General features: G+C 48.3%; 1 protein-coding gene across 1 annotated transcript in view; it reads left to right on the forward strand.

Moving 5' to 3' along the window:
- Positions 1–1,662: 1,662 nt before the first annotated feature.
- The window catches only part of LOC144180129 (uncharacterized), a 31,286-nt gene continuing 18,116 nt past the window's right edge, over positions 1,663–14,832 (forward strand). Inside the window, exons 1-3 of the mRNA XM_077708521.1 lie at positions 1,663–2,137; positions 2,661–2,866; positions 10,697–11,237. Of these exons, the coding sequence (XP_077564647.1) occupies positions 1,720–2,137; positions 2,661–2,866; positions 10,697–11,237 (1,165 nt within the window). The 5' untranslated portion in view covers positions 1,663–1,719. The remainder of the gene's footprint in view (positions 2,138–2,660; positions 2,867–10,696; positions 11,238–14,832) is intronic.

Genomic DNA, 14,832 nt, shown 5'->3' on the forward strand with positions numbered 1-14,832 from the left:
CGCCGTACGGCAGCGTTCGCATCGAGACACCCGGTTTGGAGCAGTGGAACGCGGGAAATTTAAAATCATTTAAGCAAACCTTTGGCGTCTTTACCTTGGGAGGAGCGCGACGCAAGAGGAACAACATGAGAGGTGAGCGAAGGGAGGCATTTACTTGGCAAAAGTCGATAAAGACTATCGTCTTTTGACGACATTTGCAACGAAAGGAGCAGATACGCGGCCAGTTATTTGTGTGTGTTGCAACCGTAGGGACTGGAACCATCACCGCTTCCGCGAGTACGCATGCGAGAAACAAGTTCCAGACCGCTGGACCAACGCAGAAGCCCACGGAAGGGTGTGGTTTCAGCTGTAATTCACCAATGCTGTACCGGGTCGGACGCAACGCAGTAACCTATGTGTTGTTTTTTTTTAAATTGGCGCTGCGTGTGGTAAAATGGACCATTGTAAAAAGTTTGAAGTTAATAGGGCGCTGGATACTTTGCTTTTTTTTTTACGGTGAAATACGTTTGACGTAACTTCAATTTAATTTTCAGGTTACAGCGTACACAAGTAATTTTTGACTTTCGTGTGTGTCGGATATAACTCAAAACATGAGGTTAAAATACAGTCGGATTAATTTCAGAAATCGCACGCCTCGGTCCGAGTCACCCGAGTCGAAATTGGGTTCGTTATTCCGGGAAGGGGCTAAATGGGAAAATACGGAACGGGAAGGGCGTTTTGTACCGGGTTGAAGCGGCAGGGAACAAACTAGAAGGTTCAAATGGGAACAGGTTAAAATTAGAACAGGCGAAATGGGAAAGGGCGAAAAGGGAAGGTCGTTTTGCGCCGGGTTGAAACGGCAGGGAGCAAGCGGGAAGGAGGAAACGGGAATGGGTTCAGACGGGAACCTCCCAGAGTGAGTTTCACTACAGCCACTGTTCTCCGGTTGCCACATATTTATATGATATTTCATGATGAGGCTGAGGTCTTTAAATATAGCAAGGTTATGCCATTTTTCAGAGAGTCATAATGCCTACAATTTAGCATGGCATGCACCCTACTTTGTCTCTCCACCAGTTGTTACGAACGCGACTTGTCCAACAGACCATTTCGGTGTTCATTGAAACTGTGTTGCCAAATACGCCAACCCAATTCCTCCAGAGACACAAGACGTCCACCCGCCGCGGTGGCTCAGTGGCTAAGGCGTTGCGCTGCTGAGCCCGAGGTCGCGGGTTCGATTCCCGGCCGCGGCGGCCGCTTTTTTGATGGAGGCGAAAAGCAAAAACGCCCGTGTGTTCGAGATTTCGGCGCACGTTAAAGATCCCCAGGTGGTCAAAATTAATCCGGAGTCTTCCACTACGGCGCGCCTCATCGCCTGCGTTGCGTCGGCGCGTTAAACCCCACAATCAATCAATCAACAAGACGTCCACAAAAGCCTAGGCAAGAACACGTTCCATGCTCTGTATTTTGGTCACGATTACAAAGAGGGCCCACCCTTGTACAATGGTGAAGAAGCGGGCTTCCCCGAGATTTCCACGAAAAATAAGAAGCCTTTTGTGAAGCGGGCTTGCACGAAATTTTCACGCAAAATAATGAGCCTTTTCTGATTTCACGCAGCTTCCAACGAAAAACGTGGACGACAATAATGGGAAGAAAGCGGGAGCGGACGCAGCACCACACAACGATGACGTCACTCGTGGCATCAAGGCACCATCACGATCTTCCATCGAAAAGGGACGCATGACGTCGGCGTTGACAAAGCGTTCCACCAGCGATAGCGACGATGCAGCGAAGACGTGCAAGCACAAAACAGGCCACCCAGACGTTGCGAAAGAATCGCTGGGAACAACATGCGCTGCTGCGGATGAGATGCAGTTGGTGCTGCGTGGCGTCCACTCTAGCGAGCTCAATTCCCCGACAAAGGCCACCCCTACTCCTGGTGCGGTGACCAATAAGTCGCCGGAAGGTCAAGACCGTGTGACCTCTGCGCCTACCTCAACCGGTCGAGTCGAGCCTGTGGCGGACACACATGACCCCACGTCTCGGCATACCAAGACCAAGGAGCCTGACCAGCACAAGAAACACAAGAAGCATAATGCCCTCGTACCCTATTACGCCAGCCCGACGCACGAGAAGTCTGAGGCCAATATCGAAAGGGGTTAGCGTGTTCCGCTGCAACTACCCTTTGTTTCCCTTTCCTTTTTCAACCTCTCTATTTTAGTTCATATTCGACTGCTCATTTTAGTCCAAAAAACACTGAAATTCTCAAAGCGAAAAATTTTAGTAGTTTAATGCTGAAACGATCATACCAGCACTAATATTTTGTTCTGTTTCGTTCCGGAATAAGCTTGTGTGAGCTACCTTTACAAACGTCTTCACGTGGCCGTCAGTCTTACACAGACTCCTTCAGCTAGTCTGCTTTCCTCTCATGCACACGCATCAGTTGGCGTACCTTGTGGATGAAGTGTTTAAATGATTCGTGCACGCCTCGATAGCCTAATTTTCTGCTGACCAATTCCGTGTGCTTGCAGAGCTATGGTGCGCTGCTTTTGTAGTGCTTACTAGGCTCAATAACGGGGTTATTTTCTAATCAGTTCCCAGGCTCAGATCTTTGCTCTCGTCTCGAAAGAGATTTTTTATCTCATTCAAGCAACACTAATTTCTTACAATTTTCCCGGCAGGAATACCTCTGCCTAAGGGAAAACACAAGCGAAGCCAAGATTTATCGCCCAAGGTGCTGACTGAGAATGTTGGTGAAGTTACGGCGTCTTCAGAAGCCGAACAGCCGTCAGCTGCCGGGCTTCCCTTCGCGCGTCCGCAACTACGACACGTCATTTGTTCGAAGGGGTCGCACAAATCCTTCGGGGAGACGTTTATCGAGAAAAACGTGAGTGAGACTTTTTGGTTGGTCACCACTACCTCTTGTCAGTATAGAGGATGTACAGTGCACATTAGCCATTGCTAGCCTGTGTTACACAACGCTTAAGGTCGCAGGTACAACTCCCAGTTGTCAGCCCCACTAAACTGAATGAGATGAAATTTAAGTTATTTTGTTTATTTTAGGATACTGCAGGCCAATTTTCTGGCCCTTAAAGGAGGGGCATTACATAAATAAGGATAAATAGTAATAATCCATAAAGCATGAGAGTGGACTACGCAAGCACAACGGGCAGACATGATGCCAAAACAAAAAACAGGAAATAGAAAAACTGAATAACATAAGACCATAAACTTCTTAAAATAGAAAACCCAAAATGCACAAACCATATCATAAGAAAACTAAGACACCAACGCATAAAATAGAAGAATAAACACCATAAAATGTAATAGCGCCATAATAGCCACAAAATACTAACAAATAGCACGTACCAACACAACTGCAGTTGCTTCAGATCACAAAGGAAGCGTTCCGATTCTTGCAAAAATTTTTGGCATTGACAACATTTGGTCGAAAGTCATTTCATTCACTCACTTTTCTTGGAAAAAAACTGTACTTGTATGAATTAGTATTTGCGAAAATAGAGGTTAGGGCGTATTCAGCTGTGAGCCTTGTTTTTCGTGTTATAGCAGGTTGAACATAGAGCAATTTTACCTGAAAGAACTTGTGAAGTAAAGGGAGTCGCTTTATTTTCCTGCACGTTTCCAAATGTATTAACACCACTCTTCTTCATAATCAATCATGAGGAATCTGTCCTGTTGTATATGCCAAAGATGAATCTTACGGCCTTTTTCTGTACGCGTTCAAGTTTTAATATATGTTTCTTAACATGTGGGTCCCATAGTCCAGACGCGTATTCTGAGACCTCACAGGCATTCTACGCTAAGAACCAAAAACTTGAAGTGGCATTTACGTGCGGAGTACCTTAGGACCCCACAATGTCCGTCCGCGTTCATGCGCATAGCATACTGGCAGGATTCGAGCCTGTGTACGGTAGACCACACAGAGTTAGTGTCAGTCGTCTTTCTCATGTGGCTACGACTGTGAGATAGTACCCGAGAGTCAAACGGCTTACTCCCTTGCCTGTAACGGTGCGGAGTACTTTAGGACCTCCCAATTCCGTCCGCGGTCATCCGTGCGCACACCACGATCAAGCGAAAATCAAGCGAAATTCGATTTGAGCCGTGAGTTGGTTTCATTTCGGAAATAGTCAACGTGCAACTCACGGCTTAAATCGAATGACGGTCGGGGCGCATATCGGATGTCATTCGGGGCGTAACATGGATGTGATGTCGAGTCCCCGTACTCCGCACCCTCGCCATCATCCACGAAGTGTAGATGCTGCCATTTTTTAGGTTTCCTTTTAAGAAAACACAATTTTTGAAAATCGGACACATATATTTCGGAAATTTGCACCCCCCTCTGATAGTTTACCGGTAAGTAACATAACAGTAGGTAACATAACAGTAAATAGGTAACATAACTGTAAGGTAACATAACGTAACATAACAGTAAATAGGTAACATAACTGTAAGGTAACATAACATAACATAACAGTATATAGGTAATCAACCTCTTTAATAGTGCTTCTATGAAAATGGTAAGCGAAAACTCTACATTTTCTCCTGGTTCCACGCAGGACGTTTTTTCGCTATTCAGAGCCGTGCATCAGCTCACGCAAGTCATGAATTTCCACTACACTTCTTTGTAAAGACGCATATTCGTTTTCAGTCGAGATTTTTAAAAACTGCACAGACATTAGCAAAAAATCTTATCTAAACTTTATCCACTTCAACTCCTGCCAAATCAATAATATAAATTAGAAACATCAAGGGTGCTAATACACTGCCCTGTAGGACCCCACACGTGACAGAAAGCATACTAGAGAAACTTTTTGCACTTGTAAAAAGTGTTTTCTGCTTTTGAGGTATGCGGAAATTCACCGAATTAAACCGGGGGGAAGCCCAATGCTCTCCAACTTGTGTAATAATTGGCCATGCGGTGTCTTATCGAAGGCCTTGCAAAAATTCATAAACAAAACATCCACTTCGCCAGCCGTGTTAAGAACACTGAATGTTGATATTAGCGGGGTAACAGTTGACCTATCTTGTCTATACCCGTGTTGGTAAAGCGGCAACACCTTATGTTAAGCTTTTAAGTCTTAAGCTTAAGTCTTTAGTCGCTAGGAGCAGCGGTTGGCACTTTGTGGCTTACACGGCTCGATTTTGGTTCTACTTTGCGTGCGCGCGATCATCCCATGTGTAAGCGGCGTCATCAACCCAGAGCCTATCGCTTACTCAAAGACACTTTCCTTCCAGCGTCCTCATGGGCCTTCGCGCTGTCCTAGAGTAGTTTTCCCTTTGATACTGTCTGCGCTGGAGTCATTTTGAATAGAAACTCTCATCCCTTTTAGTTTGTTAACGCTGCTCCAGATAGCTTGCTTTTTCTTGTAATCTTGAAAATAAAGAATAACCGGGCGATTTGGCCTTGGTCTATCAAGCCTATGAATTTGAGCGACCGACAAGGAAGTGACGCCTGATTTATCCTGAAACAGCTTATCAATAACCGTGGTTCGCAGTGCTGCCTACGAATCTGCAGATATGTCAGGAACACCAAATACAATCAAATATGACGGACGGCTGCTGTTCTCTAAATCAACCAGTCTTTGCTGCTGCATGCGATGTGCGCCTTCAAATTCCTTTAATTCAAGACTCATTCACGGACGCCATGTTTTTTAATTCCTTATAGTTTTGTCAAAAGCACCACAACCACATATAAATTTGTGCGGTCTCCAGGCGGTTTGGCAACATAAGAAGTGTCAGTTTTAATTAACTTTCGAAAGTTGTTTTAACATCTCCTCTACCGTAGGTCCAGGATTTTTCTCGACATCACCAAAAACCAACAATTTGCGAATACAAAAAAGTCATACGCAATATGGAGGCATGTTTGTGGGCACAGCACTACTAGAAACCTATTATCACGTCGTAAAGAACTAACTAACCTGTAAGGCGACAACAAAACCCATGACGGGTGATCTGCACCCAGCGCTTTCACCGTGCCCACTAAGGTTCATCCGGTATGGTGCAGTCTTTATAGGAGAACTTGCTGCTGATGTCACAAAGCCGTGGTCTGAAGTTTGGGGCAACATATCCCTTGATACTTCGTTTCCACTGTGCAGTGCGTCGGACGGTGTAGCTGCGCACACGGGTGTCGGTGATGTGGTCACAGACAGCACTAATTCCTGTAAGGGGCCAACAAAATGCATGATGAGTGACCTGCGCCCAGCGCTTTCGCCATACCTGCTGAGGTTCATTCGGAATAGTGCAGTCGTAAAGGGGATCTTGCTCATGACGTCAGAAAGCCACGGAGTGAAGTAACGGGCGGCACATCATTGATGATTTGGCGGACACTTCATACTTGGTTTCCTCTGCGCACCGCTGCGAAGGTTGTAGCTGCGCACACGGGTGTTGGCGATGCGGACACAGACAACAGTAATGCGTGTAAGGCGACAACAAAACGAACGACGAGCGATTTGCGCTCATTGCTGTCTCCACGCCCACTGATATTATTATTGATATTGGGCTTCCTCGATTATCGGTCCCGGATCGTCTGCGGACTGCCCGAGACGCGACACGACGCTCGATTTTCCCATGTATTCATTCCTATGGGGCACGGTGTAAGAATATTCTTACACCGTGCTATGGGGCTTCTGGTCCGAACGCAGTCCTCGGACTGCCCGCGGATCGTCCAGGACTGCTAAATCGAGGAGGCCCATTAATAATGTGTAGTTGGTGGAGCGTAATTCAAAACCACCAGTACGTCGGGACTGTCGGCTGTCATCAATGCTCCTTGGAACCGGAACTTTAGAACAAGAACAAATGCACTCAAGAGGACACTTAGACAGCTTTAGACCCTTTTGTGCAGTCGCCAAGGTTGTCCAGAGTGTTCAAAGCATGACTTTACCCGTCACCACCAGGATTGTGCTGCAGTGGGGTGAAGACCAGCCCGTTTTGAAAGAAGTGCCGTCAGATACCTGACAATGTTTCGCCGTGATCCAGAGTTTGTACTCATCTAAACTGCCAGGCACTGTTTCCTTCCCTATATCAACACTTCCTGTTACGTAGAATAGAAGGACCGGCCAATCCCGTGAGCTCGCTAACATATATGCGGAGAGCCTAGGGGTTTCTCTCTGACCAATCAGCGACATTCACTGTTTAAGGCGAAAGCCTTAGGTATCTTCCGAGATCTGAACAATGATCAATGAACTTTTTATTGACAATATGTACATAGTGCACAATGCCGGGGGGCGGCAGAAAAAGCCATCTCAAGGACAGCTTGACGGAGCTGCGGGCCCCTATTTGGCACCAGCGTACAACAGTGTTCTACAGTAAAAAAAAAATAATAATAATAAGCCGCGTAGAAATCTCTCCCTTACTTCGAGGTTATTTGAGCTCTTTTCCTCCCAGGATGCACACCTCATGTGAACCTGCCCGCGATAGTGAAATGTCTTACTGTGTGTGCTTTCCGGAGTAGTCGACAGGGCATTCTTCACTTTTTAAAGCAACGCTCTCTGCCTTTACCAGCCAACGGTTCCTTCGTGGCGGGCGGGACAAGAAACTTTCAACGCGGCTGAGGAAGGGAAAGGCAGTTTTCACTAACCGAGCACAGTGTAGGTGGTTCGGCGAATGGCTACCTAGCGCTCCCTGTCCGCTGCTCACACCGGCGGGTGTGTCGGCGGGGCGGCTTTTTCGCCTGCTTTAGCGGCGGTTGTTTTGGGCCTGTTTTGGCGCAGCTTCGCGACCATTGCGCGCTTCCTTTGCACGGCTTGATCAACGTCTTCGACAGCACCTCCTGGTTAACCGAAACCCGGAAAAATTTAGTGGTCCTACGGCAAAGATACGATAACAATTGGTCCGCAAGGCGGGAAAACAAAATGTAGAGACAGCATGCAGACATCTGGCCGCTACGGAAATTCTACCTTTTACGCACTGCTTGCCACAAATGAGACTCCGCTTGCTAACTTGGTGAATACCCATTCGGTTGTGTTTTAAGATGTATTAAAAAAGCGAAAGGAGGAACTGGTTCTGGTAAATAGCGATTGTAAAAGTTCCCTCAGCTTTCTCGCCATTCTCAAACACATAAACAAACTAGTTTAAATCGGTATTGTAAAGAACGGTACTAAACTAACTTACATTAACTAGATTAAATGGATATTGTAGAGATAGGTATTGTTATGTTAAATCGGTATAAATGGGAATAAGCTTACATGCCGAATTTTTTCGGTGTCTGCGCTTGTGTCGCGTGGTGGTGTAGCCCCGTGCTAGCACACCAGGATGGCTAGGTTCCGCTGTCTCACCCTTCGAAAAACGCTGCTCTCCGTTTTCTTTTAGCCGGCACACGGCCGGCATAGAGCGGCAGCGTACGCCGCTCGTGCCAGGCCGTGGCCGACGCTGCTGCGTTCCGGACACCGCCCCCGCGAATTCCAGGTAACGGCTGGCATAATCGCTTTTTAGATGCAAAGCATCTCTTAGTCGAACCTCCGTCGTCCAGCGTCCGCACCTCTACTCCTCTCCACAACAGCTGTGATAACGCCGCTCTCTCTCCCTTCCCCCTCTCCACACCACTTGTGCGGTAGAGCGCGCTGCTCCTCCTTTTCCCTCTGCACACCAGCTGTCCAATCACGCGCATGCGCGCAGCTCCTCTTCTCCACTCCCTCTGCTCTGCAAATAAACCCGTCCGCGCTCCGCTCATTTGCTTTTTCGGTACTGCGCCGTCCGATGACTGCAAATGGACGCCAACGATTCCGTCAGAGAACTGGCTGGCACACCTTCAACTAGCGCCAGCCAGCACACTGTCAGAACCGCGAGCACCTCCGAAGACAAGGCTGCACAGAGGAGAGCTCGCGACGCCGAACGTAAACGGCAGCGTCGAGCAGCGGATTCCTCGCTTCGAGAACGAGAAGCCGCTTTGAAACGCCAGCGGCGAGTAGCTGATCCAGATGGCGTTCGGCAACGTGACAACGCGTCGAAGCGCCAGCGTCGACAGCGGATTCCTCGCTTCGAGAAGGAGAAGCCGGAAAACGTTCACCACTACTCGATAAATAAAGAAGACATTTAATATGCTACTACACGTGTCTTTACTCTAACAACCAATTAACACGCTACTACTCCACGGCTACTACTCCACGGGGCAGAAACTTGGAGGCTCACTAAGAGGGTTCAACTTAAATTGAGAACGACTCAGCGGGCAATGGAGCGGAAAATGATAGGTGTAACATTAAGGGATAAGAAGAGAGCGGAGTGGGTCAGGGAGCAAACTGGTGTTAGACATATTAGTAGAAATTAAGAAGAAGAAATGGACTTGGGCAGGGCATGTAATGCGAAGGCAAGATAACCGCTGGTCATTAAGGATAACAGAGTGGATCCCTAGAGAAGGCAAGCGCTGCAGGGGGCGGCAGAAAGTTAGATGGGCAGATGAGATCAAGAAGTTTGCGGGGATAAATTGGTCACAGTTGGCACAGGACCGAGGTAATTGGAGAATAATGGGAGAGGCCTTTGCCCTGCAGTGGGCGTAGACAGGCTGGTGATGATGATGACTCCACGGCTTTGCATCCCCTCAGGGTTCCCACGTGGGAAGATGGTGTAATTTTTTTCACTCTTTGTAGAGCCACATGGGGGAATTCAAGTGACGTCGTTTAAAGCTTTGCTTTCCAACCACCTTCACAGCGTGGATTGGAGCCAATTTTTTGCTTTTGCAAGGATGCCGGCAGTAGTTGCGGTAGAATTATTGACTGGACGTGTGCTGGCTCGTGCTGGCTCGTGCTCACTGACTCCGTCGCGGTTAGGGCAGGGTCTACGCTGTTTTCATAAAGAGCTTGTAGACAATTCTCACTAGCACCGGGAATTCCTTGAACGGTCACATAAGGAGCACTGCAAGATTTAGACAGGTAACAGGTAGTCTCCGCACAGCAAGTCACCGGGGTGAAAGCATCACCCCATTCTTTACGATTCTGTGCTTATTTTTGGGTGCGAAATGTCATTTTTGTCATGTTTTTGTAGAAAATGAGGCACTGACATATTCAGACTAAAATAACAGATTCCACCAGCCTCATGAATTCAGTGGAGAGCAAAATGATGGTATAGAAATCCTAGTCATTTTTAACCCTCACTGATTTTCCATTATCGCAATCCCTAAACAGCTGCGACAAAAACGGGCTATGAAACAAAATACCAAGTGGTTTTTCAAACAATTACCCTTTGATAGGTCAATTCCATTACTTAAAAATATTTTTTGACGAGTGACAAAGTAAGAATATGTTAAAATTCAAATTTCGCGCTACATGACGTCGCAGTAACATAACAGGGGAATACTAAACGCCAAGTTCTAAGTGCGTGGAGTGAATGTTATAATTGGAGTAATACTATGACGCGGAATTAGAGTAACCACTGAAATCCAACAGCCATGTTTGTTGGCGCTACTCTTGTAAACCGCGTTCTTTGGCATTTTAGAACCCAGGGAGAAAGTGGCTGCTACGTGGCCAATGCTTCATTTGTTGCTGGAAGCTTGTCTTACAATGGCATCATTTTTAATCAGCTACGCTTGTATTCTTGCCTTCATGTCCTCTTTATTAAAAAGAAAAGTGAGATGTTACAAACCTTCCGTTCTTCATTTTTAAAACGTTTTTTTTACGGCGGGCCAACCGTTTCCGCAACATTAACAAGCTGGCTTCACCGGGAGACCGTGCGGCCACAACGACTGGGCCTTTATAATTCCTCGCAGGTTCTGATGGACGATGGCTGTCGAGACGAGAATAAAGTGAACAAACCAGAAGCAGGCACAGCGCCATGCAAAGATGACGCCACCCGCGGCATCAACGCACCGTCAGAATCTTCTACCAAAGAGGAACGCGTAATACCGTCGCTGACAACGCGCTCCACTATGTACACTGACGTTGCAGAAAAACCGGGCAAATGCAAAGCAGACCACGAAGCTGCCGCGAGGGGAACAACGGGTACAACGTACGCTGCCGCGGAGGAGAGGCAATCGGTGCTGCGTTGCGAAAACCCCATCGTGCTCCAGGAACCGAAAAAGGCGGCCCTAACGCCTCATACTGTGGTCAAGAGGTCACCGGACGGGCAAAACGCCGTGAACCCTGCACGTACATCAACCAGCCCAATTGATCGTGTCACAGACACAGACAACCACGCGTCTGTTCACAAGACCGAGGAGTGCCACCACCACAAGAAGCGACTAACTGACCACCCTGTATCCTGTCATGCCAACCCGACGCTCACAAAACCTGGGGTGAATTCCGAAACACGTGAGTGTTGTCCGCTGAATACTTTCATTTTCGGCTACTCTTGCAACCTCTCATTTTAGCTTGAAATTCAGTTGCTGCTTTTCGCTCAAACAGGTATGAAATTCTGAAAGTGAAGCTTCCCAATATTTTGGTTCTGAGATTATCACCGCACTATCAGGGGAGAGATTCTCAGGGGAGAGATTGGCTTGTACTTGGATGAAACCAGCGCGAACTTAAACAAAGACAGAGGAAGTGGAACACAAGGACAGCCGCTGGTCTAACAACTAAAGTTTAATATCAAGAAGGGTGAATATGAAGATTTAACACAAAACAATAAAAAACACTGCACACGAGCAAAACACGTTTACAACAGCAAGCGTGATAAGGCAACTATATAAGCATCGGCTACAGTCAAGGCCCACCCAGATATGCAATCTCTTTGGGATGAAGACACACGTTTGCTTGGCTGACGCAATTGTCTCCTCTTTCTGCTATGGGGAACGCATCCATAATTTCGCGGGGCGTTGGTTCACGGGGCCTAAATACCATGCAGGAAAATTAGGTTTACATCCGCGGCACTTAGTAGTATGGGAAGAAGGATGGGATGATGGGGGGGTCCTCCAATGACAATTCATGCTCTCAAACGTACGTTGATACAGCTTGTGTTCCGCTTCCTTTCTCATTGTTTAAGTTCGCCCTGGTTTCATTCGACGATATGTCTTTCCAACTGGCCCAGCTTGCAACCCTTCTACCGAGAGATAGGCGAGGAGGGAACGGAGCCTTGTGCGGGGCCCGTGTGCCCACTTGGCGGAGGAAGGCGAGGTGACCGCCGCCGCAGCGATAAGCGAGCGTCACAAAGGAAGGCCACCAGGCCACGTGCGGCGCAGAGCCGTATGCGATGGAGGAAGGCGAACATCCAGCCCTGGTCGCTCGTACGGCGGCGAGGCTTAAACAACGCCGTGAGGCGAAAAAAGATGATGAATAAGCAGTGTATTCGTTGCAAACATGTCTGTATATCACTGCGAAAACACACCTCGACCGCACCTCTACAATGGGTCTAGCTAGGGCAGTGACGCTTTCACTATCAACTAGGGTTAACCAAAGCTAAACCACGGCAATTTTTTTCCTTTGAGTTTTTACGAGCCTTGCAGGGACGCATATTGGCAACGGCAGTGTCGCATATGGGTAAAACACGTAAAAGCGAATTATAAATGCTAGAGACATTTATGCATATGGGGGGCTCCATCTTGCAACCGTAGCCTTCCGGGCGAGCCCTCTCCAGAGTTTATACGCAGAGTGTGGTAAGTGGGTCATGGAAAACCAGCGCGCGCTTACACATCACTGGTGTATGCCGTTAAAGGGGCCCTGAAAGGCATTTTGAGCACACTAAATGAACTAGCGCAATCGCTAGATTGGGTCGCCAACGTCACCTGTGCCAAGTATTACTCTTTTACGCGCAGCGGAAAGCTCACACTTTTGTTGCAAAGTTTGTCGCTTTTTTCTCACCCTTTCCCTCGTGTTTTTGGACGCCGCCATCTTCACATGTCTACATCATCGATTCCCAGATGTTCGTCATGAGCTAGACATCCTGCTATTGGGCGGCTTTTTCACGCACTTCCGGCAAAGAGATGAGTCGTCTGCTCAGCGTCGGCTCGCCGGCTGATCTGCCAGCGGAGTGCCGGAGTGCTTTGACATTTTACGACAAACGAAACAAGTGTAAACATACGCTTAACCGTTTGTATTGAATGCAACACGGCCATAACACGACGTGGATTTTATCTTACGTGAGTACGTACCATAAAGAAAGTCCCGTGGCACTTCTTTGGTGCAATCGCAGAGAACGCCCTGAGCCGAATGCTCGGGTTTGACGCGTACATTTTATTCAACTTCAAAACAATCCAGAGATGCGTTTCGAACGAACGCAACGTCACAACATGCGTTGCAAGTCTGAACCGCGATTGACAGACGATGAGTTGCCTCCTCCTGCCCGTCGTAAATACGGCACTCACCTCACACCCGGTTTGCGGGGACGAGCAGCAAGTCACAACTCTGGCGCGCAAGCGAGAAGGCTTTTAGCCAGGCACACTGCTTATACCCCATGCGAGGTTGAGTGGTACGTCGTTCGAGAAAGATAATCCAGACCATGGGAAGCACTATTCACCCGCAGAAGTACAATGTCGCATTTCATCGCGAAACGAACGCGTCCACAACACACAGGAGGCGATGCACACACACACACACAGCTTCGGTCGCTGCATTGGCTTAGCTGCAAGCTTCGTTCGGACAATCAGCGATGCTACGACGATACAGAGCTGCGTGAGGACGACGTGCTAACCACTTCACGTATTTAAAAACACAGGGCCAAACAACTAGATTCATCGGAAGCAAAAAATCTTTCCTCCATTATAGTGCCTGAAATATACTGGCTAGTGTGCCGAGGGCGGGCTCCAGGCGGGCGCCGGGAGCGATGTACGCGGCCGTCTGCCGCTTGTGGCGCTGCCGTGCGGGAGTGTGCGCGTTCATCCGGCCCGAGCAGATCGCGCGGTTACCTCCGAGCTGCGTAGCAGACGGCAGCGGCAGAACTTTCCATTCCCGCTTGCGACGAAAGCGAGCGAAAGCGACGGGAATTCTGTCGCGCAACCAAAATTTGTCCCGACCATTCGACAAAAACGATCGTCGCGCGACAAAGCGACGGAATTCCTGCCGCTCTCACTCGCTTTCGTCGCAAGTGCGAACGGGCCTTTATGCGCAATCTCAGCCCCACATAAAACAAGCTCTTGCTTGTCGCCTGAGCATACGGTTGATATCTGACTACGTTACACTGTGCTTGCCAGTGTATTTAAACGATGTCACTAGGTTTGAAACGTACGCGCTCGGCGTGCAGCTTTGTAAACGCAAGCGGTTTCACATACGCACGCTATTTTGCTGCTAATAGAGTTTTAGTACAGCGTTTGTGGCCTTTGCATACGCTAAACGCAAAATTTTTGCGTCCCGCTACGTGACACCGCGATGGGAGTTTTAGTAGAGCGTCTCATCAGTTTTGCGTAGCGACACACTAATGCATACGGCGCCATCTGTCAAATGTTTTCCGAAATGTCTCGCCGGCTGATCTGCTAGCGGAGTGCCGGAGTGTTTGGACGTTTTACGACTATCCAAACAAGTACAAACAAACGCTTTCCCGTCAGTGTTGAATGCAACACATGGGTGCAGCTTGTCAGAACACGGGTTCTCGCTGATCGAGTGCAGCGTTGGTTTGCTCTTCGCCTTCACGTTCATCGCCGCTGATAAAGCGATCCGATCCGGCGCGTTTTGTGCACGGGTTCTGTGTCGGTTGAAAATGTCTTTTTTCACATGCCGCCGGTAGTAGGAATTACAACCACCGCAAAATAACACCCGGCACCAGCGGGGCCACATCTGAGACCGCGCTTTTTGGATAAACAGTGCGCGGTGCACCAAAGGGAACGAGCGCACGATTCTCCCCACGCGGCTGCGAGTTCGCCGCCGATACCAACTGCAGTCCTGCAGCTACGTACACCGCGAAAGGGCAAGGCCAGGCCGCACACATGCGGCTAGGTCATTCGTTCGCTTTTCCAGCCTGTGTCCATGGTGTCTACAG

This window comes from Haemaphysalis longicornis, unplaced genomic scaffold, assembly GCF_048455015.1.
Source record: "Haemaphysalis longicornis isolate Haplotype H1 unplaced genomic scaffold, Haemaphysalis longicornis Haplotype H1 scaffold_4, whole genome shotgun sequence".
Classification (NCBI taxonomy): domain Eukaryota; kingdom Metazoa; phylum Arthropoda; class Arachnida; order Ixodida; family Ixodidae; genus Haemaphysalis; species Haemaphysalis longicornis.